The following is a 25,263-nucleotide window of genomic DNA, read 5'->3' on the forward strand; positions in this document are numbered from 1 at the left end:
TGTTACCACCCTAGATCAGGCCACAGTCATCTTCTGCTTAGATCACTGCACGCACAACGCTTCTACCTGGTCTCCCTATCTCTGGTATTAACCAACTCCCATTCGTTCTCCACATGTGGAGTAGAAATGACAAATCTGCTGATGTGCTCCGATGCTTAAAACCTCTTCATAGCCTTCCATCACTTTCAGGAGAAAAATCTAAACTCTTTATCATGATTTTACAGAACGCTTCATTAATCAGCTGCATCTCTCCCCCTGCCCCCACCCTAAATACTAGCTGCACTCTTTGCTACCAAACCTTCTGAACATGCTCTTCTCTCTGTTTGGAGCACTTACTTGTGTTCCTTCCCCTGTTTACATCTTAACTTAGACTACGTCATCCAAGAAGCTTTCCCTGACCTCCCATACCGCGTCCAACTCTGGGCTGAGGACCCTCCTATGTGTACTCACTGCCTCTTCTAGTTCTCCATGTGAGACTTACCACACCTTACTGAGTGTACCTGATAACTGTCACCTCCACTAGGTTCCCTGAGGGCTGGCCCTTCCCATTAGAAAACATAGTACACCTGCATTAATAAATATATGTTGAGTGAATGCAGTGACAAATTCTTCAAATTTATGTTACTAATTCCTGGATTGCTCCGCTATTTCAAATTAAGCTAGCTTTTTGTTTGTTTTTTTAGAGTTCAATACCTTCCCATGTTTTCAGTCCTTATTTTATCTGCCCCCATGCAACTGGCATAGTCAACTGACATCAGGCAACATGCTACCTCAGTCTGCACTTTTTCTGTATTGGACACCTTTTGGGCATTGCCTCTCATCCCCTTGGCCTTACCCCTGACTCATGCCACAGTTACAGTGCACTGTTCTGTGAATGACAGGCAGGCAAGGTCTGTCTCTCTTGCCTCCCGCCTTTCTAATGCAGCAGCCTGGTGTGCATGTAGCAGCCTGCTCTGTGTTTGTGCGTGTGCGCACTGAAAGTGCAGAGGCATTAACGCCCAAGGGGACAACCATCAGACAGTGGAAAATGGAAGCCAGGAGATAAGTAGTTCTTCCATTGGTCCCTTAAGAGCCTATTCTGAGATGTACACATCTCAAAAGATCAGAGCTCCAGTTCTTGAAGTAGTGGATTACACAAAAACATATCCTTCTGTTGCCTTTTCCTCCTTCCCTTGTTCACTCTCCACAGTCTCTACTCCTGTTCCTTGCCTTGGGACCATTTCCCAAATAGATTACCTGAATGCAAGTCCATGTTTCAGGATCTGCTTTTGGACAGAAACCAGGTGAAGGCTGTCTCTTCAGCATTAGAAGTGCTCAGAACTGTACTCTGGTTTTCTTATTTTGACAGGGGATAGTAGAGTAGGTAACTTTAATTCTTTTCCTATTGTTAACATGTCCTCCTTATTTTCAGACAGATTTCATTTTATCATCAGTGAACAATCCACAGAAGCATGAGCAAGTCAAGTCTCCCCTGAATGATGTCTATTTCAAATGAATGGCATATAAGGAAATACATTTCTTATAAGAAGAGGAATTTAATCCCAGTTTCCATATTTATATTAAAAACATTTTGCTAGCATCATATAAAAGAACACTCTCATAAAATAAACAGACCTCATACCTTCATGTTATAGCCTGCTTATTTTCCTGCAAAGAGACTAAATATTAACATCCACAAAAGAGAATCTAAACAGTTTAAAAATACCTTACAGTAAAAATGCAGAGACCCCCATCCTCATACTGAACTTGGGTGTGAATGATTTAAGAAACCCTTGGATTGTTTTATCTGTCTTTGGGTCTGTTCCTCCCATAACTAGTAGACATTGTACTGCATATCAAACGATGTAGGCTCCAAAAGATAGTATCAAGTATCCTTTAAGAATTTTTCTCAGTTAAGCTAATGATTCATGTTCTGTCACTGTAAAGTCACAGCTAAACCAAGAATTTACTGGGAATTCATAAGGTAAGAAAATATCCAATCAAATGCGATGATTTTAAGGCTGATGAATAGCGTGATGCTATCCTGGGATACCATCTTTTGCCCCTTTATTTATTTAATGTTTAATCATTCCATGGATTGTCAGAGATCTCTAAATCTATTTTGGCTAAGCAAAGTTTTAAAATTCTCTATATTTATTGCCGCCTTTCAACATCAAACAAATTTTTTTAAAAGTTCAAATTTTTTTATAAACAGGCTGCACAAAGATCATTAATATTTACAGAATTTTAATGCTTTTTGGATAAAAAATTTTTACTTTCATTACAATAAAATATCCTTGTGAAGTAGTTACATGCCTTCTCAAAATTTTTAAAGCACAGTGCCGGTACCTAGATCAGAGTATTGTAAGAACTCTATTATTATCAATAATGGTAATATTATTTTTATATAAAAGTATCTGGAATCAATGCCCTCAAACTCTGATACATAGATGCAAACTCCATTTATAATATGTTTAATGCTTAAAATTAAGACGTCATAAAACTCTCTAACATACAAAAAACAAGTCTCCTAAACAGTTCATAGCTTTGCCAAGTGTTATAGAGTACACAGACTGAACCATGATTCTTCTATATTAAGATTCACATTTTTACACAATTTGATATCTCTGGAACCCATATGCATCTTACAACTGATGGAGTCACGGTCTAATTGGGAACACTTTTTCTTAGTAGTATATAAAACAAAAAAAAACTTAAAATTGGTGATGTCTTATATTCAATAGAATATTATAGTTCAGCCAGTACTTAAACAGCAGGTATGGGCTTTAGTTTTATTCTTTAATTGGCATTTTGGACAATCCTCTCATAATATAAAAAATGTCATTTTTTTATTACAAATAAACAAAGCTGCACTCTAAGATGCCACAAAGCAGGCAGAACTAACATTTATAGATATGTTCTAAAGCATCATATTTTTGAGCTTGCCAAAATGATACTGAAATAATTTTTATTATTTACTACCGAATTAAATAAAATTAAAAACTGGGTTACAGTAAAAGCAATTGCTTATTTTGAATTTTTAAAAAATCTATTCCACAAGAAAAGAGAAAGGGATCAGAGAAATATTTCCTTACTAGCTAAATGGAAATCTTCAGTCTGCTTTTCAAACCTTTTAAGAAATATTTCAGTCTGTCTCTGGCTCCAACAGTTTTCAGTTGTTGGCTTACTGCTCATGCATGGCTTACTCAGAAAAGACTGGGTGGTAAAAATTCATAAAACAGTATGTTTTAAAATTTCTCAGCGAGACTAGGTTTAAAATACTCTTAAAAAAATGAGAACAGCCATTGATAGCTTTCAAAGTTTACCTTAAGAAGTCTTAGTTTTCACATTTTTAAATAGAAAATGTAAATAGTAAAACAGTATAATACTTCAGTTATATGCACAAATATTATAGGAAAGACTTGTTTTTTGTTCTTTGGTGTCTTCATTAAAAGACCATGCAAATTAGGGAAACGAAGTTTATAATTTTTAAACCAGGAGTCCATATTAGCACTATGCTAAATTTTGGATAAGAAAGTATATCTTTGAAAGGAAAATATGTGGGAAAAAATAGTAACAATATAATAAAGTGAGATTTTTAAGTGGATACATAGTAAATTGAAAACTTAGGAACCTGTAATGTTCTACGTTCTCCACATTAAAACAGTCTCCAGATTCACCAAATAAAACAGCCATATGTCCAGGATATTTTCTTGTTTTGATACCTGTTTCTTTTGTGCCATACAGTAGGGTACAACCGTTTCTACCTACAGCTGGCTATATCTAAGCACCATCATCTTTACTGGCAATAAAGAATATATATTTATTAAGTATCCAACAAGCAACATCATTCATTTTGTAATTTCAAGTGGTAGTTCAATCTCAAATGTACATCTGAAAACAATTTTACCCTTAGAAGTATTAAAAGAATAACAGCTACATCCTTCATCTAAAATAATTAGGAAAGATACTGTCCACTTAATCATAATGTATCACAGCAGTACATTTTTAAGAGGCCCTAGGAAGTTTGTCCTAGGAAATTTGCTTTCTCATTAGGCATTGTTTCCCAGTGATTGAAATGGCATTTTGGCTGAGGTATATTCTTTTGAGGGACCATAAATACAGCATTCAGGAAGTGATGCCAAGCTTGGAGAAACAAGCAAGTGGATACAGGACAGAGCGCTTTCTGAACCTGTTTTTTCCATAAACAGTCAAGGTCAAAGTAAGACTTGCTTTTACTATGGGCATACGCTAGAGAAACTATAGAAGTACAGAAAAAAAAAAAAAAATGCCAGGGACCATGCCAACAAGAAAGAAGAATAGAGTAAAGAGAGAAGAAAAGAGAGCCCTTTTGAAACAACATAAAATAACACAGTTTGGAATCTCAGAGCTTCAGGGACCCAAACTAGGAAAAAGCTCCTTTATATTAGTTTCGATTGTCAGGAACGGCTGGAAAGAGTTAAAGTGTCCTAGAAATTCTTTATCTTCAGAAATATAAAAAGCACTAAGTCAAAGTTAGATACTTTTACTTTTATAGCAAATTTAAGTTTGATTCCCTTACTAAATCATGTATGATTTAGTTACGTTAGAGACAAATTAGGAAAATTTTTGCAAACATTTCAAAGTATGTATAGAAGAGAATGAAATCCAGACTAATTTGTGGTAAAAATATATATATTACTATAATTAGACATAGAAATAAAAATTATTCTAATTAGTCTCTTTAAAATGAATATTAAAAATAAGTATTAAAATTACAGAGCAATGTTTGAATTTAAATTACTTTTTATCCTCTGATAAAAACAAATGTTATCTGTCATTTTTGCAATAAATAATATTTGAGGGGTCAACACAAAACATTCAATTACGTTGGGAGGATAAAATGAGTAATGGGAAAATAGGATGGTGCTTGGCAAACAGTATATGTGCAATAAGGTTTTCTTTCTTATAAATCTAGAACCAAGGCTTTCAATATCAATGAGAAATAATACAACATTTGTATAACACTAAGAGTCAAATCAAATCACAGTTTATCATGGTTCCAACACTAACTCCAAAATATAGGAGCTACCCTTTCAATGATGCTTTTCTGTAAAATATCTGCAGTGTCTAAGGCTTTTAATATCAATGAGAAATAATACAACATTTGTACAACACTAAGAGTCAAATCAAATCACAGTTTATCATGGTTCCAACACTAATTCCAAAATATAGGGGCTACCCTTTCAATGGTGCTTTTCTGTAAAATATCTACATTAGACACTGCCTGTCACATAGTAATAGCATTTATTTGCTGAATGACCAAATTAATGGTCAGTTTTTAGCTTCCAAAAGTAAAAAGCAATACAAAGTAAAAACAACAACAAAGCATGCAGCGTGATTCTTGTTTTGTTTTTTTTTTTTAAAAAAAATACAGATATATGCACTGGAAATAAAAAGACTATGAGGAGAGCATAAAAATATTGAATAATTATTCCTGCTGCATCATGTGACTATGGGTCAATTTACCTTTCTACTTAGTACCGGTTTTATGCATTTGGGCAAATTTTCTACTAGGTTTCTCAGTAAATATTTTAAAAATAATAATTTACACAAAAAAGATGTGACTGTGATACAGAATTTTCAAAATCTATGCATAATCAACTATCAATTTAAAAAACAATCAGACTTTAACTTAAAAATCATTTGAGAAACTTTTGAACTCCTTTCTTTGGAGTAGATAGAAGTCCTGAATTGAAAAAAAGACCTATTTATGAAAAAAAGGATCTCTCTGGAATTTTCTAAGTTGTCGTAGTTTGTCAATCTCTCCCCGCATAGTATCACAAAGCAATAAACACAAAAGGCTTTTATTGCTACACAGACTTCTTTGAGCAGAAAACCATGGAACCCAAACCTCCACAGAGGAGGGAGGGCCAGGGACAGACAGTCAAGGGCAGGGAGGGTCTCCAGAGGCTCACAGCAATTCGGGATGGAGGAAACATGATTTTCCTTACAACTGGCCACTGATGCACCTTCAAGCCACATTTTTTTCTTGCTGAGGCCTACGGTGTTCAACTGTGCCTTTTACAAAGTAATTTAACTACTAAACAGGAGGGAGGAGAAATAAGATTCAGTGAAAAAAGCACCATGCTGACTAATAATATTGCCCATATTAAGCTCTGTATTTTCTCTGAGTCAGAGTGTGGGTCATGTAAAAGTAAAACTGGCCCCAGAGAAGAGAACCGTTTCTCACAGATTGCCATTTAAACCTCCAATGACCATGTTTCACAGCAGGCTCAAAACGTTCCAGCATGTAACTGCATTTTAATTTCCTAAAACCACAGGATAGAAGTCTGATTTCACATACTGTCTGGACTGTGATATTCAATACTGATAAAACTGTACTATTCTCTTGAAAGTTCCAAAAATTTAGCACATGAAAAAGGATCTTCATTTTCTTCGAAGCACTATTCTCAAAGAAATTTACTCCTGAGTTTTATAAATGAATTCTTACTAATGAATATTAAGAGCTAAAGCTACTGCCATAAGAAATGTAACAACATGGGGTGGGGGAAAAAAACGTAATTTACTGGAATTACAGAACATGCAATATATTCATCACTCACCAGGATATAGTATGTTCTTGACAGAAATGGCCGTTTTGAGACTTAAAAATCTTCTTTGCCATGAAATGCTCATTAGTGCTTATTTGGAAAATAATTTCAAAATCTATTAACATGAATGAATATTTACTTGAATGTCCATTCAGTGCATGGAAATTATTCAGCCACCTTCTGAACTTTATAAAACTAGGAGAACTTGGGATCTCTCTAATCACCAAGCATTAGATAAGAGAGGTAACCTTTAAAATAGATCAAGAAGGAAAAAGAGAAGGTGAAAGAAATAGTGTCGTAAGTTTAGGAGTTAGAAATAAATTTAAGATCATAATTCTACTCTGTTGGAAGGAACTTATGAAGATAAACTATCATACGTGAATATTTCAGTAAGATGTTTAGCAATTTTCTCCATAAGGGACTGGTCTGACCTGACCTTGAGAAAACCTATGAGGAAGATTTTTTTTTTTTTGAGGGGTAAGAGGAGAGTCCATTAAGTATATGCCTTCCTCTGTAATACTATTGCCTTTGGCTTTGAGCCTAACTCCAAAACTGATTGACACATTTAATGTTTGTTTTTAAGCAACACATCTGTTTGATCAAGGAGGTGTAATTTTACTTAGAATGAAATGATAAGATTCTGATTAATAATAAAGCCCTGGGTATTCTATGGAACCTAAATACCTAGGAAACCCAGGGTGCCTGGCATATGAGTTGGCTGGGTCCCTATGGCCACTTGTCATCAGATTCTAAGGTACCATCATGCGTAAGAAGGAGCCACTGTTGATTTCGTAACAGCTTTTCAAGGAGATAACACAATACAACATTACATGAACTAGTTTTTTTTAATAAGAAAAATGATTTGTGGAAAAATGCACATCTCAGAACTGAAGAAATGACCGTATTCCTTCTATGCCCCCTTATCTTTCATTTGCTTTTTTCCATTTATGCCTTTCGCCTCCCCCAGACTTTCCATTTCTCTTTCCTTCTTTTTTTCCAAACTTAGACCACAGGTGCTAAGTAGGAAAATGCTTATATTCTTAAGAAATATATATCAGGCATCTCCTCTGTGGCGGGTTCTGTGAGGACTCAAAGCTCAATTAAGCACAACTCAGAACATCAAGGAACTTTAGTCTAGGGGGAAAGACACGTCAACATAATCCAACCCAACATGAGAGCATCAAAACTCGTGCCTGCTGCACAAAGCCACAGTCGGATGCCGTGAGGATTAGGAGGGCTGTGTGGGGAGGACTATTTTAAACTGTGAGTAGTACTTAGGCTAGAGGGAGGTAAACAGAACTGCACACTTTTGCAGAGAGGGATCACAGCAGGTAAAAGTAAATGCAGACAATGGCCTGTGGCATATGTGGGATGCAGCATTCTAGTTTGGCGTACCACCACCAAAACAGCAATAAGAGGGGGCTATTTTTAGCATGTTTGTCTTATTTTAATCCTCATTACAGCTCAATAAGGTAGCTCTTATTATTGTATTAATTTTAAAGGTAAGGAATCTGAGGCCAGGGAGATTATTAAATTGCCTAAGGGCACGAAGTTCACCAGCTGATCATGGAGCCAAGATCTGAATCCAGGAAGTCTGACTCCAGGGATATACTTTTAATGTCTGTACATATTATTAGTGCACAGAATATCCAAAGGGGAATAATGTGAAACAAAATATGGCTGGAGCTATACTGGGCAGGAGGTGGAAGAGGGAACAGAAAAGGAGACACAGCAGAGATGTAAGAAGAAAGTCAAAAAAGTATTATCACAAAACTCATCACGGCCTATTTGCCTCCATGAAAGACATTCTACAACATTATTCCGTTCAGTTGGTCAATGTCTCTATCTTCTCTACAGTGACTAAATAATCAATCTACTGGACAATTTTTATGTACTATGATAGCTGCAAAAGAAGTAGATAACGATGTCAGCCCCTCAAAGGATGTAAAAACTAACCTAATGGGAGAGGCCAGGTCAGTAAGTAGCATAAGCACATGAGGTTTCTTAATTTTATGCCAAACTATGAATGTGTGTGTACCTGTGTGATGTCTTCCTCTATCTTACACACACACACACATACACACACACACAAACAAACATGTACACACTGCAAGATATAAAAAGCTACCTGGTCCCTGTTAACAGCCACGCAAACATGGATTATAAAATAAAGCCAATGATTTCGTCTGAGCTCTGCTCCAAACATACCTGCTTCTGGGTCCTGGTTGAAACGGCAGTATTTGGAGTTTTCAAGTGAAGGCAGGCACTGTTCAATGGGTACCCAAACATATGTTTCAGGACACAACAAATCAGAAGGTCGATACTGACCCTAGAGAAGTGAAGGAAAAAGACACAGGCATTACCAACATAGCAACTCCTGAGATACAGGGTTCCAGGGCTCCAGGAAAGGAGCTTTTTCTTGCACAAACTTAAACAAAAGTCAACCAGAAATAGCTTTATTGTAAATACTAAGCAACCCTTTTAGTGATTGCTTTCCCATCTCAAGAACACACATTTGACTTAAGGCTCTCAAAAAGTAACACATTACCATTTATGACACCTATGTTGATTTGGCAGATTGGAGTTGGGTTTTTTTTTACTGTTTTTTGGAAGAAATATTTAACATGATTCTTGCTAAACTGACTGCTAAGAATAACCAGCTTCAAAATCAAGTTGTCTTATAAATGCTAGTTAATAACAAAGTAATATTTCTTTTCAATTACAGCACTGTGTAAAGTGGATTTATTTTCCAAAATGGAATTTCACTGTACTTGATTATAAATTTAAAAATTTGTGGTTAACCCGTAGACTCAGTTGACAAATTCATTCCATTCTAATGTATTAAATCAACATACTTCTTATCAACATACTTCTGTAAGCAATCTAAACTGATAAATGGGCCGGGCGCGGTGGCTCACGCCTCTAATCCTAGCACTCTGGGAGGCCGAGGCGGGTGGATCGCTCAAGGTCAGGAGTTCGAGACCAGCCTGAGCAAGAGCGAGACCCCGTCTCTACTAAAAAAAAAAAAATAGAAAGAAATTATATGGACAACTAAAAATATATATAGAAAAATTAGCCGGGCATAGTGGCGCATGCCTGTAGTCCCAGCTACTCGGGAGGCTGAGGCAGTAGGATCACTTAAGCCGAGGAGTCTGAGGTTGCTGTGAGCTAAGCTGATGCCACGGCACTCACTCTAGCCTGGGCAACAAAGTGAGACTCTGTCTCAAAAAAAATAAATAAATAAATAAAATAAACTGATAAATGTACAATGAAGTTTAAAAAACAGAACAGAAATTTCAGGGAAGCATCTGTAATAATCTGCTAAACTTTCCAAAAGACACTAAAGAAAAAAAATCATTCATTTACAGGTAATGTGGGGTAGATAATTAACAGAGAGGATGGCAGAAATTACATGAAAGCATTTAGTGACATTTTTCATAAATATCAAGGTTTTATATTCTTTAAGTTTAATTAAAATTCCAATGTCCCTTCTTTAAATTTTAAAATTCATTATAGAGGAATGAACAGTGTTTTCCAATGTTTTTTTTTTACTATAATCCACAGTAAGAAACACATTCTACATCATAACCTAGTAAACACATATGTAAATATGAAACTAGAAACAAAGCTTTCAGTATATAATGCTTACCCGTTATGTTCTATTTTGTTTCATTATTTTAAAATGATGCTCCTGAACCACCCAAATTGCTTTCACAAACAGCAAATGGGTCACACCACAGAGTTTGAAAACCACTGTCTAGTGCAAAACCAATTACAAAGAACACTGCTGCCAGGCTCAGCACTGTCAGGTTGCTTTCATCAGAAAGGCGCTCTCTGATAAGCCTGCTGTATGTGAGGCACTACACGAAGCATCGCAAATACACAGTAATGACCACACCCCACCAGCATTAGAAGATCCAGAAGTCTGTAAGCTAACGGGGAGGCTGGGCATGAACAAAATGTGAGGAAACATTATTTTCCACTTGAGTAGCTGGGAGAGGGTTCAAGGAGGACACGGAGTTTTACTGAGGGCTTAAAAGATTGACGGGATTAAGTCTAGGATAGGAAGAAAAGGAATGAGAACAATTTAGATAAAGGGAACAGTATAAACAAAGACGGAGCTGGACTAAGTAGAAGACAACTCTGAGTAACAGGATGGAGCAGGGCACGGCAGCTAAGGAAAGGTAGGCTGAGATCAGATTCTGGGGGACCTCAAATATCATGTTTGGGTCTTTATTCCAGATGAAATGGGGAGAGGGAGAGTTTTGTCCTATATTCCAACAGGAGCAGGTAACAGGATAAAGACCAGAACTCAGGTCTCCGACTCTAATTTTCTTGGAGCGTTCACTGTGTTGCTGATGCCTTACTGCCCTGTAGCAGTAAAAGGCCGTCAATATGGGGCAGCTCCAGGTGGTCTACACACTTGTCTAACATTAAAATTCATAACATAGGATTAATTAGAAAAGAATTAATAATGTACTTAGGAAGTGTAATAAAGCCAGATATTCTGCTATCTCTCTCTTCAAAAGTAATGTCATTCTCTCCATTAATTCAGATATTGTTTTATTGGGGGGAAAGGACAGCATGATATGATACTGTCCATATTATTAACAAATCTGAAAAATTAGCCAGTATCCCAAAGCAGTGGTTCTAAATCTTCTTTTTCCTTCTTGGTTATTATAGACCATTTCGAAAATCTGAAGGGGGGACAAAGCTAAATACAAAAGCTAAAGATATAAAACTTCTAGAAAAAAAGGACTAAATTTTCCTGACCTTGGAGCATACAAAAATTTTTTAGTAAACTAAAAGCACTAACCATAAAAGAAAAAACTGATGAATCGTACTTCATCAAAATTACACACCGTCTTAAAAAAAGTTAAGAAAATAAATAGACAAGCCAAACACTGGGAGAAAAGACTGACAAAACATTAGAGAACAGACTTGTATCCAAAACATATAAAGCATTTTAACAATCAATAATAAGAACACAAATGATTCAATTTTTTCTGAAAGGCAAGTGATTTAGGCAATTCACCAAAGATATATGAAATGCCTAATAAACACATGAAAAGATATTCAACATCATCAGTTACCAGAAATGCAAATTTAAACCATAACAAGTTATCACTGCATAGCCACTAGAATGCCTAAATTTAAAAACATGGAAAAAACATATTTTGGCAAGGATTTGGACTATCTGGAACTTAAATATTACTTGTTTAAAATGCTATAGCCACTTGATAAAACATAAATATTCTTGTACATACATCATTTGTGAATGTGTCTAGGACAAATTCCTTAAATTGGAATTACTGGGTAAAAGGACTTTAACTTTTATAGTGCCAAATGATTTTCCATAGACACTCTGCCATTTCACATTTTTATCAGCAATGTTATGTTTCCAAGTTAATTTCCTCCACATCCTTACCAAAACGGTACACTATCATAACTTTCAATCTTTGTCAATCTAAAAAGTGGCGTTTCATTATGGTTTGAACTTGTATTACATATCTTCCATATATTTAACAGAATGTGTACTTTCTTTTTCATAAAGTTGGCCCATTTTGTTGTTAGACTGCTGGTCTTATTGACTGAAAGAACTCTTTATATATTAAACCTTAGTCTGTAAAATATGTCGTATCTTTCAAGTTTATCTGTCTTTTGACTTTGTACATCACCTTCTTTTGCCATATGGAAATTTGATATGTGATCAAATTTATCATTTTTTAAAATGGCATCTGGGTTTTGCCAAATATAAAAACATACTTTCATTGTTTTTTTTTCTAGTACATTTATGGTTTCATGATTTTTTTTTCTAGTACATTTATGGTTTCATGATTTTACATTTACATTTATGCTCCACCTGGAATTTATTTTGTTATAAGGAATAAGAAAAGGATCCAACCTAGTTTCTTTCAGATGTTTACTCAGTGGCCTCAGCATCATTTTTTTGAACAATCTTCATTTCCCCCACTGATTTAAAATGCCTCTTTGATAACTTACTGAACCCACATATATACTGAGATCTCTTTCTGAGCTTTCTATTTATTCTGTTATACTGATCTATCTAGTCATGTGCCACTGCCACACAGTTCTAACTATTAAAGCTTTACATTATATTTTAATATCTGGTAGATCTAATTCCCCCTCATTACTCATTTGCAGAATTTTCTGGCTCTGTTTGCTTAACTGTTCTAGGATTCTGAATTTGGTACAAGAATACCACTAACATGAAAAAGGAAATAGTAATAAAAATGGAATGGTGTATCTTAACTATTGTGATGGCAGAACATAAAAGAGAATCCCAAGAATGTCTAGTAAAAAAAAAAAAAAAAAAAGAACATATGTATCATCTTTTGTTAAAAACAAACTAAGACCCAAAACATACAAATGACACCATTCACTACTTTAAGGTGGAACTGTGTATGCTGGCTGGCTAATATGCACAGGTCAGGTACTGGGGGTGGAGATGGGGGCAATCAGGCCTCAACTTTTGAGTCCTTAAGGTTAAAACAGACCCAGTTTTCCTTATTACATATTCCATGCAGATTCACCAACAGCCACCAGAACTCAGTGCCTGGATTTAACAATGATGCTGACAATCAAAAAACTTTAGTCAGGCCGGGCGCAGTGGCTCACGCCTGTAATTGTAGCACTCTGGGAAGCCGAGGCGGGTGGATTGCTCGAGGTCAGGAGTTGGAGACCAGTCTGAGCAAGAGCAAGACCTCGTCTCCACTAAAAATAGAAAGAAATTATCTGGCCAACTAAAAATACATATAGAAAAAAAAAAAAAAATAGCCGGGCATGGCGGCACATGCCTGTAGTCCCAGCTACTCGGGAGGCTGAGGCAGTAGGATCGCTTGAGCCCAGGAGTTTGAGATTGCTGTGAGCTAGGCTGACGCCACGGCACTCACTCTAGCCTGGGCAACAAAGCAAGACTCTGTCTCAAAAAAAAAAAAAAAAACTTTAGTCAATGAACATTAAATAAATTCTCACTATGTGACAGGCACTAGATGCTGGAAACAAGGCAAGATGAATGAATGCGTGTGCCTCTAGATAATTCACGATCTATTGGGAGTGACAGAGCTGTACAAAGATGAGGTAGACATAAAATTATATTAAGTATGATTGTGGACAACCATCCAAAGTTTCTAAATTTTCACAATGTTCTTTGAAGGTAATACCTGCTTATACAATGATTTCTTATTTTTAGCTCTTTAAATACTTAGTTTATTTCACTGAAAGATCATAAATATGCACATTTTAACTTCTGCTGATCATCTGAAATCAAATTTTTACAAGTGAAAACATTTTTCTCCTAAGTACAGGCTTATTTCAGTGCTTTAAATAATCTTGCAAGCCATCAAAGAATTCAGAGTTTTATGAAATAAACCACTTTGAAATGTTATGCTTTTTAAACTAAGCTGGTTGAGAGTTAAATGACAAAAGTGCTTAAAGCTCAATTTAAAGTCACTATCACACAAATGAAAAAAAGGAGGTTGAAAGCTATCCTGCCTTTTCAGCTACTATAAGAAAATGAGAAATGTTTGTATTAAGAATGTAATTACTTAAGGATTTGGACATAGTTGCCCAAGGTCAGAAGAAAAAATATTTAATCAACCTCTAAGTACATTCGTTCAGATTGGAACAATAAGGTAAAAGCAGATTAATTCTTTCCTAGGGTGCTGACTTTTTGTAAATAAGAAGAAATCTGAGTTACCACAGATTTCTAAAGTACTCAAAATTTTGAAAATGTAATTGGTCTGACAGGGCTTATCTCACAATTTTTTTGAGAGTTCTTTCAATTTGATCTACAATTTTAGAAGGTGAGCTCTAGACTTCCTCTGTAACCCCTCAAAAAAGCCATCCAACAACAAGAACAAAATGAAATCTTACCCAGCAAAGGCCTCGATTTCAAGAGGGAAGGCTACCGTAGAGCATAGTATAGCTCAAGGTAAGATGCCTGAAAAAGTTAAAAGCTAACTTTTAAAAATCCTAAAAAAATAGGGGATGTTTAATTTTTATTATTAATCAAACATTTTTCAGTGAGAGATAACCACTCAACTGAACGTCCGCAAAGGAAAATAAGTTCATCAAATCCTATGATTTTTATAACTTCACCAAACTGTTACAACTTCTGCAATTATTTATAAACTGTTTTAACTGAAAAACAAAAATTAAAAAAACCAAACAAACCAGCTAAGTGCCTCTATATTTTGAGTTGCCATTCAAGATTTAATGTTTTGCTCAAAGTAGAGCTGTAATAGTCAATGGTTTTTTTCTCTAATGAAAACCACTTAGACTATTTGTAAAACCCAAATTACACTAGACTTCCCCTCACCAAAATAAAGAGGAAAAAATTAAAATATGGCCACATAATATTTCAATCAATTTTACTAGCTTGTCATAGAATGAAAGTCTAGGAAATACCAAAGTTAAATCTAAAACATGGAAAGGAAAAGAAAAAACTCTAGCTAAACACATTTCCTGTTTTATGTCTATTAAAAAAGACTGTGTCTTCCAGAAGGGGAGATCATGTAATTTTGATTTTTGGTCAACTGAGCGAACAAAGACATCCTTCTCACTTGCATGTTTTAGACCATAATTTGAAGAGCATTACCATATTGATTTTATTTTCTATCCTATAAAAGAATCACAAAATAAGTTATAAGGAAAATATCTTGGTTTAACAAAATGTTATAGTAAGAATTCAGCCTAAAAACTACATTCATTTTGATAGCCAGATGTTAAAATCATTTCACATTTTATCTTCCTGAATAACAATGAACACAGGTATTTAAAGAGTATAAAAGGATACATTTATGTTGAAAAATTTGATTTCACAATCAGTAATAATTTCAGCAAAGATACTTTAAAATTTTAGATGAACATCTTTTATTCTACCGAAAACTAGGCAAACAACATCAAGAGACTTTCCCTCAGTTAAGATATAACTATTTAGAAATCTGAATTTTCAAAGGCTAAAGTTATACTACTGATACAGAGCAAAAAATGGTTCTAGCAAGCCCTAACAATCAATTTTCTTACAATGTTTTTACTGATGTAATTCATATACCATAAAATTCACCCCTTTAAAGTGTAAATTCAGCACTTTTATTATATTCACAAGCTTATACAACCATCACCACTATCTAATTCCACAATATTTTCATCATCCCCAAAAGAAACTCCAGTACTCACTAACATTCACTCCCTAATCCCTCGCTCCCCAGCCCCTGGCCACCACTAATGTACGGCAGTCTACTTAAAAATGGAGTATATCCTCATATTGTCACACTTCCTATTTGATTCAGAGTAAAACTCAAAGACACAACACAGCCTATAAGGCCCCAGGTGACATGGCCCATGTTACCTTTCTGATTTTCTACTGTTCCACCTTGGCCACCCTGTTCCCACCTCAGGGATTCTCACTGTTCTCTATTCTGGTCATAGATATTCCCACAGCTAACTCTGTCACATGCCCTAAGTTTTTGTTGAGTGTCATATTCTCCACCCATCTCCCTATTATTCTTCCATAGTGCTTACCACCTTAACATTCTTGTTAATTCTCTTATTTATTTATATCTGTAGGGAACTCCTTGTTAGACTGTAGGGTCCAGGATTTTAGTCTGACTTGTTCACTAATGTATTCTAAAACCTGCTCAGTAAATAACTGATGGATTGATGAACAATTAATCTAGCATACTCTACTTACACAATTTCTTCTTCTTTTCCCTAAACCCAGTCGATGTTACTTTAATACCTTGTGCCTTGCATATTAATGTGGCACACATGAATCAATCAATATTTGCTGAATTCATATTATGCAGCTCCACTATGTTTTTATTATATAAGAATAGTTCCTAATCTTTGGGAATTCAGTGAATTATCACAAAACGCAAAAAGTATATGATCATGAGATGGTCTATAAGAGTTACTGAAATCGTAAACGGTGTTTTCACACTAAAGGAGGTTAGAAACTACTGGCTCATGTCAATTTAGCTTTTTTTCATCAAAGCTGAGAATATTTTCTATTCAAAAGAGAGCGTAGCTTTTCATATTAAGTTTCACTTAGGAAAAAAAGGAGAGGGAAATGTGACTTGAGAAAGGACCTCCTTAGCAGACTTGAGCAGTGCCACTTTGGTTGGTAATGACAATAATAATGATTTCCTCCTGCGTTTGTTAAGAACACAGTTCTCACAACAATTCTGTATATAATCTGAGTTAAACGTCATAGTAACTTAAAAAGGTAATGAGAACAGACTTCCCCTGTACAGAGAAAACAGTAAGATCATGTAATAGTAGTGATGAACTCAGAACTAGACTCGTGATTCCCACTCTCATTCCATACCTAAAGCTAAAAATATTCACAATTCTTTTGTGTATTTTCAAAATAACTTCCAAAAATCTTAAAGATCACAACTCAGTTCAATATGCACAGGGACTCCACTTGACATCAAGGATGGAAGGAAGAAATAAGCCTGGTCAGGTGCTCATTATCTGCTAGGGGGAGAGGAGGTAGCTGTGCCCCAGTGCTGCTCCCAGCACCCCGTAACTGCAGGGTGGGGGCCCAGGGTGCTGGGGAAGCACAGAGCTGCCACTGACAGCAGTACTGACAAGAGCAACAAGGACTATAACTGAGCTGTTGGTGGCGCTCCAGTGAAAGCTGATTCTTTCACCTTTGTGTTCCTCAAAAAAGGTCCCTTCTGCAGCGTGCCTTAAAGGCTGAGTAGCAAAAAAAAAAAACCAAAAAAACTAGGCACTCACTCACCAACACCAAATACAGGTCCAAGACCTACAGAACTGTCGCTCTTCTGAGCTCCCAAATACACGTCCATCAAAACTGCACCAAATAGGAGATGAAATGAGAAACAACTGTTTCATCTTTGCAATTAATATGTGGGCCTGTGTCTATGATTTGGGGAAAATTCAAAAATAAATTTATCTTTAACTTTGCATTCAAAATGTTAATGTTAGGTTAGTTATAAAGAGGAACTTCCATCTTTTCTCTGAACAAATGCCAATTTCCATAAATTCAAATTTATTGCCGGTATCTTCCCTCTTGATACAGAATGACGTATTTAAAGCAACTTTCAAGTTCAAGAATGGATCCAACTATGACTTGGTGTTATCTGGAGAAATACTATGAAACTCATGGTTTTTAAATTATATTATGGTTTCTTTTATCTTACTACAACTTCCTATCTTTCTACATTTCCACAGAAGTACTTCTTACAATTGAATGTACAACTGGTCAGAAATAAAATAAAAACTTTTTATATTATAATGGAAAATTCCCTATAACAACCCTGAAGCACTGAAATTACTAACCACCTCTTTTTAAACAAATTCACATTAAAAGGTCCATTCTTTGATTACAGCAAATCCAGAAATACCTGATTTTAATTTTAAAGGGCTTTAATGTCTTTTTTTAAAAATCTTTTTTCTTTTTGGCCTTTATAAGAAGACATATGTGAAGCCCTATGTATTCAGAACTATGTATGTTTGCAAATCTGACATATAAGAATTCCCTTTGAATGTTACATTTTTCTTTGTATAAGTTTAAATAATATGCAATGAGGAGTTATTTCTTTAATTAAAGTTAAAAGATTTGAGACTTTGTTGTTTTTCTCAGAAGAAAAGTGAAGAAATACTTTCATATGACATTCACCCAAGTTAGCATTCTTGGCTTTTAATTGGAAACATCTGGGGATGGGCTTGGCAGATTGCAATAAAATTGAAGTTACCAATTCACACCCTGCCATTTTGAGGGTATTTTGTTTTTACAGTTTGCAAATCAAAACCAAACGGTCTTTCCTTTGAACTCTGGTCCTGAACCAAAGATCTTTATGAGATTTCACTTTCAAGAATACTTTATAAATATTTTGAGAAATAGGAAGGATTTCGTGAGTATTAGAGAAGGGGCTAAACCAGCAGTTTGTTTTGAAAGTTCAAGTTAAATTAAAATATAAGTACGCCAAAAAGACAATATTATTTAAATACACACACACACACACACACACATACACACATAGAGGACACCAGTAGCAACGAACAAAAAAGAAAGATTAACTAGACATTTAAGTCTCTTATTGGGTAAAGTTGATATTGGTATCCCAATTTTTCACAATAAACCAATTGATTTTACTAAAACCAATTGCTTAAAGAGAAGCTGTAACACTACATAAACAAAAATAGTTCAAAATAATCCATTAGAGTAAGCTGTACCCCCAGAGAAAGAGAGTAAGAATAAGGGCTTATTAAATCCAGTCTTTTCCCTGAAAGACAACACCAATGGAATCCCATCCGCAAAGTACTACAGCAGACCCCTTGCTCCCTGATTTCATTACATAAACAGAGATTGACTTTATCAGTCCCCAAGAGAGTGCTTTAGAAGTAACTCTAGCTGCTCTGTTTTTAAAAACTGTGTTTGGATTGTGCCATGCTCAGTTGGCGAGGTGAGCTGAGACCAGTAAAGACAAAGGACCTAAACATCTGAATCCGCTTGTGTTCCTCAAATTCTGAAAGCCAACAGATGTACTCCATGTGCTGCTGGGCTAAGCTTTGAAAATTTAAAAATACATATTTTTTCCACTGACAAACAGAAAGTGATGGTATTCTGTGTTTCTTTAATTAAAATCCAAGGGCTCTCAAAGGCTCTAGGACTTACTTTAAAGCTTCTTTAAGACTGACCTATTTATTTTACTATTAACAAATAATAGAGAATAAAGAATTTAATTCAGTTTTAATCACAATCTTTGCTTTTATTTTGGAAACACTGACTTAATCTTTTTTCTTCTAAAAAATACAAAGAAAGCTTGTGAAGAAAAGATTCAGGGAGTCAACTTACAGCCCAAATTTAATTTCAGACTGAAGGGTCATAAGTTGAAAAGGATTAAAAAAAAAAGAAATAGAATAAAAGATAAAGACAAAGAAGATAATATAAAGAGAAAAAGTAAAGCCCAAAGCTTCTTTAATTTTTGTTAAAGATTAAATATACATATACTTACTTATGTGCATATATATAAATCTGGCATTCTCCATGTTGGTAAGAAGAATCAATTTAGGTGTTTATCTGCTTTTTGGGCTATTACTTAGAAAATATGGCTTAGAATCACTGGTTCTGCCATTACCCTAGTTGAGGCAGATGACAGTGATGGGGTCTGATTCCAAGTTCTCCCCCTTGAATCCATCCTTCTGCTACTAGAGGGAACTGATCCTGTAAATTTCCTACTTAAAACCCTTCACTGGCTCTCCAATACTCATAGGAAAATAGAATGATCCCTTTTTAAAGTAAAAAAAAAAAAATTCATGGGCCTCTTTTGTAACTTTTGTTACAGCTGATGAGAAATTACATGAGATAAATACCAGTACAAATTCATTAACGCTTTTAAATGAGTCTGGATATTATTACTAATCACAACAGAACCTGTATATGATTGTAAAGTAACAGTACTGTACTCACATGTGTATTTCCTTAGTCTATATCCACAGTGTGCAAATGGAGTCACAGACCTCTTGCCAGAGTTCCCTGGTTTAGAGATGCCTATACCATGAACGAGTGCATGGAAAAAATTTGTTTTCAGTCTACTTTATTACCCCCAACACACTCACCCAAGGCACTCACAGCTAGACACAGGCTATCTCCTGTCTGGTATGGCTACCTATTTGGTCTGAATGGCTACTCCATTTTCAAAACCTAACCTACATACTGCCTACTCTTTCTTTCCCAAGCCTTCCTTGGACTCTGCTTCACCTCACCACCAACTGCTCCCATCCCCAGGCTGAATCATACCCTGTGCTGTCATTCCTACAAACAGCCTACCATCTTCCAGGCTCCGTGCTAAGGTGCTGGGCATGCCATGGTGAATAATAACACTGCCAGTTTCAGTTCTCAGGGACCTTCTAGTTCAAAAGGGGAGACAGACTTTTAGGAAATAATCCTACAGAAACACATTATTACAAAGTATGGCAAATGCTATGAAGAAAAAGCATGCCAGTGCAATAGGAAAATCTAATTTAGACGTCAAGGTTGACATGTCTAGGAGATATCTGGACTTCCACAGAAGCCTGTTCTAGAAATTAATACAATCAATCGGAGTTGTTTATATGCTGTTTCTCTTACTTTTGCAATATCACACCTCCCCCTCTGATCCCTACCCCAAATCCAATTTGGAGTTTCCTAAGAGCTGGGAGCACATCATTTCATTGCAATTCTTATGACTATGCAGAATTACTTGTATGGACTGAGTTCTCAATAATGCTTACTGAATATTTATTGAATTAAACAGAATTCTGTAGAATTTTATTTTTAAAAAAGATAGAACCAGAAAATCTTCAAACTAGAAGAATCCAGACCTCTCCAGTTAGTATCCACTTTCATTTAAATATTTTAAAAAAGGAAGAGGGGAGAGACAGAAAAGTTCAGTGACTTGATCAAGGTTAATTACCAGTAAAGCCAACATCAGAACCTTGATCTTAATATTCTTTTTCTGTTAAAATTCCCAAGCTAAAATCAAATACAGTATGAACTCCTAAATTGCATCAGCAATGTCCTATGTTCCTGTTTTTGAAGATTTGTCTAATCAGAATCATTTGGGATCTGGTCCTTTAGAAACATTATTGGTTTTACTTTTCAACATTCTTTTTAAAATTGACATGCTCCGAATCACACAATGCTAAAAAACAGTTCCCAATAAATATACATCTTTAATAAAGTCAGTAAACTGTCTTTAATCATGTATCAACTGGAGCTATTATTTTTTCCAGAATATGAAAACAGAAAACATTTTTCAATGCCTGAAAACCTTAATCGTAAAGGTTTGTTTAATTACACCCCTGAGGGAAATAAGAAGTTAGCTATAACCTCATATTTATCCCAGGGGTGTGATCTTTGGTAATCAGTCCTTTTTTTCTGCCTGATGGAAAATTCATCACAAATGACTTAAATGCTTCAAGTTTAAGGATAACCCTTCCTCCCTCAACTGTGCAGCAGCAGGGATTCTGGGAGAATTTACATCCTATCCCCTTGGATGCCATCAGCATTCTGTGTGTTTCTGCAAGGAAGCACTTGGTAGAAAGTTAATGTACCAGCTTTTGTGGAGCACCTACCTTCAGCAAGTTCGCAGTATACCTAGCAGATTATTTCCTCCCTTTCTAAAAATGATCACTCATGTAACCATGACACCTTCAACTTATTCAAATCAATTAATTTCACAGAATTTTAAATTATTGTGAAAAATGTACGTTACAAACACCAAGGAATTTTGGATGACAACATGGAAAACCTTACTTCTTCACTCCTTGTGTAACATCCAGCCTAAAACACCATATTTGTCCAAACTCAATTAACCACATCGTTAGCATAGACAGAATTTACAGTTATGAAGATCGTATCATTAGTATCTCTGTAAATGTTGTAATTTTGTCCCTTTTCTTAACTCATTACAAAACCACATATGCATCAAATGCAAAGAAAACTTTAAGATGCAAGGAGATGTAAAATCTTTAATATTTTCATACATGATTTGAAAGTGTTACTTAGGACTTAATTTTGGGCTTAATTTTAAATTATACGTGTATGAAAGGAGAGTTTTCAATGGCTACTCCACTAAAATAAAGTTCTATAATGGCACCTATCTTGTACTTTACACAAAAAATGCATTTACCTAAAATTTTAAGGAGCCAATCATCACCTTTCCATCCAATAACAGTTTGGAGATAACAAAATAGTGTAATTATCAGTTTACCACATCAGAACTCTCTGAAAATAGTATAAATGAAATTAAAGCTGAAATCTACAACTTCCAGGTGTGGTAAAGTGTAATTTTGATAAGTTACTGTTATGGAGAGCCTGAAATTATGGTATTAGTCAGAGAGATGATTATAGTTTTGAGCTTGAAAGTTTGGAGCACTGAGAATGTTTGGAAGCGGTTGACCTACAGGCTGGTGCTCTATCAGCCGTTGATCTATCAGCTTCTGGTGGTGCAGCACTAAAGTAATACAACATGGTACATAGCACACATTCTAGCAACAATTTTTTAGTATTATTATGAGCTCTAAATCTGCAGATATTTAATGTGTTTGAATCTAGAGTATTTTATCCTTTTTGATGCTCAAATCATCCACATTTTCGCCAGTGGGAGCCAAATTAATTTGTCTCCTGAGTGTTTCTAATACAACCCTAGTCGTTTATGATGGCTTCCATGCTTGCTAACTTCTTTTTTATCTTCACAGAGACTATTTATTAAAGGAGTCTTAACTATCCACAGACTTCACAGTGTTTGTGAGCAATGGATCTGAAAATCTATCACTAAATAAATAAATTAAGCTTACATCAGTTATTTAACTTTAGTCTCCAGGAACAGTATGATCTATGAGCATCTGTGTCTCCTCTTTGTGTAATAACAGCATGAAACACTTACACCATGCAAAGAATCACACAAGACACAATTAAAAGTAAGCTTTCCAAAGCACTTTTAGCAAAATATCTAGCCCTAATTGAAGGGCATATTAAAAAAATATCTAAAACCTAGAATAAATCTAATGTATTGGGAGCATTAAGTCCAAATAAAATAAACAAGCAAGTGTTTAATTCTTTCTTTCTATAACGTGAAGTTACTAATTTTTAGGAAAGATTATATTTATATATGTAATTAAAATAATTTCAGTATTAACAAAATAACAATAAGCTACTATTTATTGAATGGTTACTAGGAGCCAAGCATTACACTAACTGCTTTACATGTGCTACCTCATTAATCTTCATAATTATCCTATAAAGAGTGGTGATTATTGTCCCCATTTTATCAATGAAAACACTGCAGTTTATAATAGCTGTACACAAGCCATGAAATCAAGATTTGAACTCAGCTCTTCCATGTCTGAGAACTAGATCTTAACTCTGCTTTCTCCTGGTAAAATGGTAAGTAAAAATGTTTAAATTTTGTAAGAAAATGTATTTGCAGTCCAACTTTCAACAGCTTTTAATTAAAATAATGCACAAATATTTATTTATATACTGTTTTTAAAATTTTTATTATTAATTTTTTTTAGAGACAGAGTCTTGCTGTGTCACCCAGGCTGGAGGCAGTGGCCTGATCATAGCTCACTATAACCTCGAATTCCTGGGCTCAAGCAATCCTTCTGTCTCAGCCTCCCAAGTAGCTGGGACTATAGGCACACACCACTACGCCCAGCTAATTTTTTAAAAATATTTTTTATAGAGACAGGGTCTTACTATGTTGCCCAGCCTGCTCTAGAACTCCTGGCCTCAAGCAATCCTCTCCCCCTGGCCTCCAAAAGTGCTGAGATTACAGGTGTGAGTCACTGAGCCTGGTCTTATATTTTAAATATTTATAAACAATGGGAATTTAGAATATGTTTTAAAAATCCTAATGTTCGGGAAAAACTATGAATAACAAAAATAATCTACCGTTGGGTAAAAGGTTGTGGGAAACAAGATGTTCGGTCTCAAAGTATAACCCCACAGATGACTTACTAATTGCAAAGGGAAAAAGCAGCTTTAAAGAGGAGGGTCTGGCAGATGCCACTTTAACCAAGTAAGCAAATGTAACATCACTGATACTGGGACAAACTGACAGTAAAGGACCCCGAATGTGATGTCCTAAGACTGACACAGCATCAGCTGGGTAGTATTCCTGCCAAAAATGATTAACCTGAATAAAATTATGAAGAAACAATCAGACAAATTCAAACTATGGGAACTGAACTCTTCAAAAATGTTGATGTTGTGAAAGCACAGAAAGCAAAGTCACAGTTCTAAATAATTTAAAAAACCATATATTTTTTAAAACCATAATATTTTTTAAAAAACCATAATAAATGAACTATATAATTCTTGACTAAAACCAGGACTGAGGGGAAAAAAAACAAAGGGCATTACTGGGGCAAGTGAAAAATTTGAATATGAACTATAAGTTTGATTATATTATTGTAGGGATATTAAGAATTTCTTGAGAGTGATAATGGTGTTGTAGTTAAGTATGAGAATACCCCTGTTCTTAGGATATCCATGCTACAGTACTTGGGGATGAAATGTCAGGATGTCTGAAACTTACTTTCAAATGGTTTAGCAGAAAAAAATACACACAAACACTTACATATGCAATTTATACAAAGAATAAAGCAAATGTGCAAGATGCTGATAACTGGTGACTTTAGGTGAAGGTATATGGGTATTCACTGTACTATTCTTCCAACTTTTCTTAGGTTTGAAATTTTAAAAATTTGCAGGAAACAACAGATTCAACAAATACATAGTTCTCTCTACCCTACCCTCAGCACACATCCATGCTCCTCAGTATTTTGTTCTTTTTTTCTAGAACTTACCAATTCGATATTGCAAGATATTTTTCAAATCTTTATTCTAAGAACTCCCTGAAGACAGGGCCTATGTCTAAGTCATCAGCACCAATAAGGGGGATTAACACAGGTCCTTAAAGTGCCTCATACATAGCAGCCTCAGTAAATGCCAGCTGAATTAAATATTTGCTTTTTCTATTATAAGATACTATCATGTAGGTGACAATAAGTAGCTTTTAGCAACTTACTAGCACTTTAAAACACTCGAAACAGAGTTACTTCGTGACTGACAAACTATGCTATATAATCCTTTAAATTCAGAATAATTTTAAACTGGTTAAGTATCTGGAAAGTTAAATTTAAAAAG

General features: G+C 35.1%; 1 protein-coding gene across 4 annotated transcripts in view; it reads right to left on the reverse strand.

The window, feature by feature from the left end:
• The window catches only part of ATE1 (arginyltransferase 1), a 114,521-nt gene that overhangs the window by 8,602 nt on the left and 80,656 nt on the right, over nt 1–25,263 (reverse strand). For all 4 annotated transcript variants that reach the window (XM_069460085.1, XM_069460082.1, XM_069460084.1 and 1 more), the window contains one exon: nt 8,781–8,901. In XM_069460085.1, coding sequence (XP_069316186.1) covers nt 8,781–8,901 — 121 coding nt within the window. The remainder of the gene's footprint in view (nt 1–8,780; nt 8,902–25,263) is intronic.

The sequence above is a fragment of the Eulemur rufifrons genome, chromosome 28 (genome assembly GCF_041146395.1).
Source record: "Eulemur rufifrons isolate Redbay chromosome 28, OSU_ERuf_1, whole genome shotgun sequence".
NCBI lineage: Eukaryota > Metazoa > Chordata > Mammalia > Primates > Lemuridae > Eulemur > Eulemur rufifrons.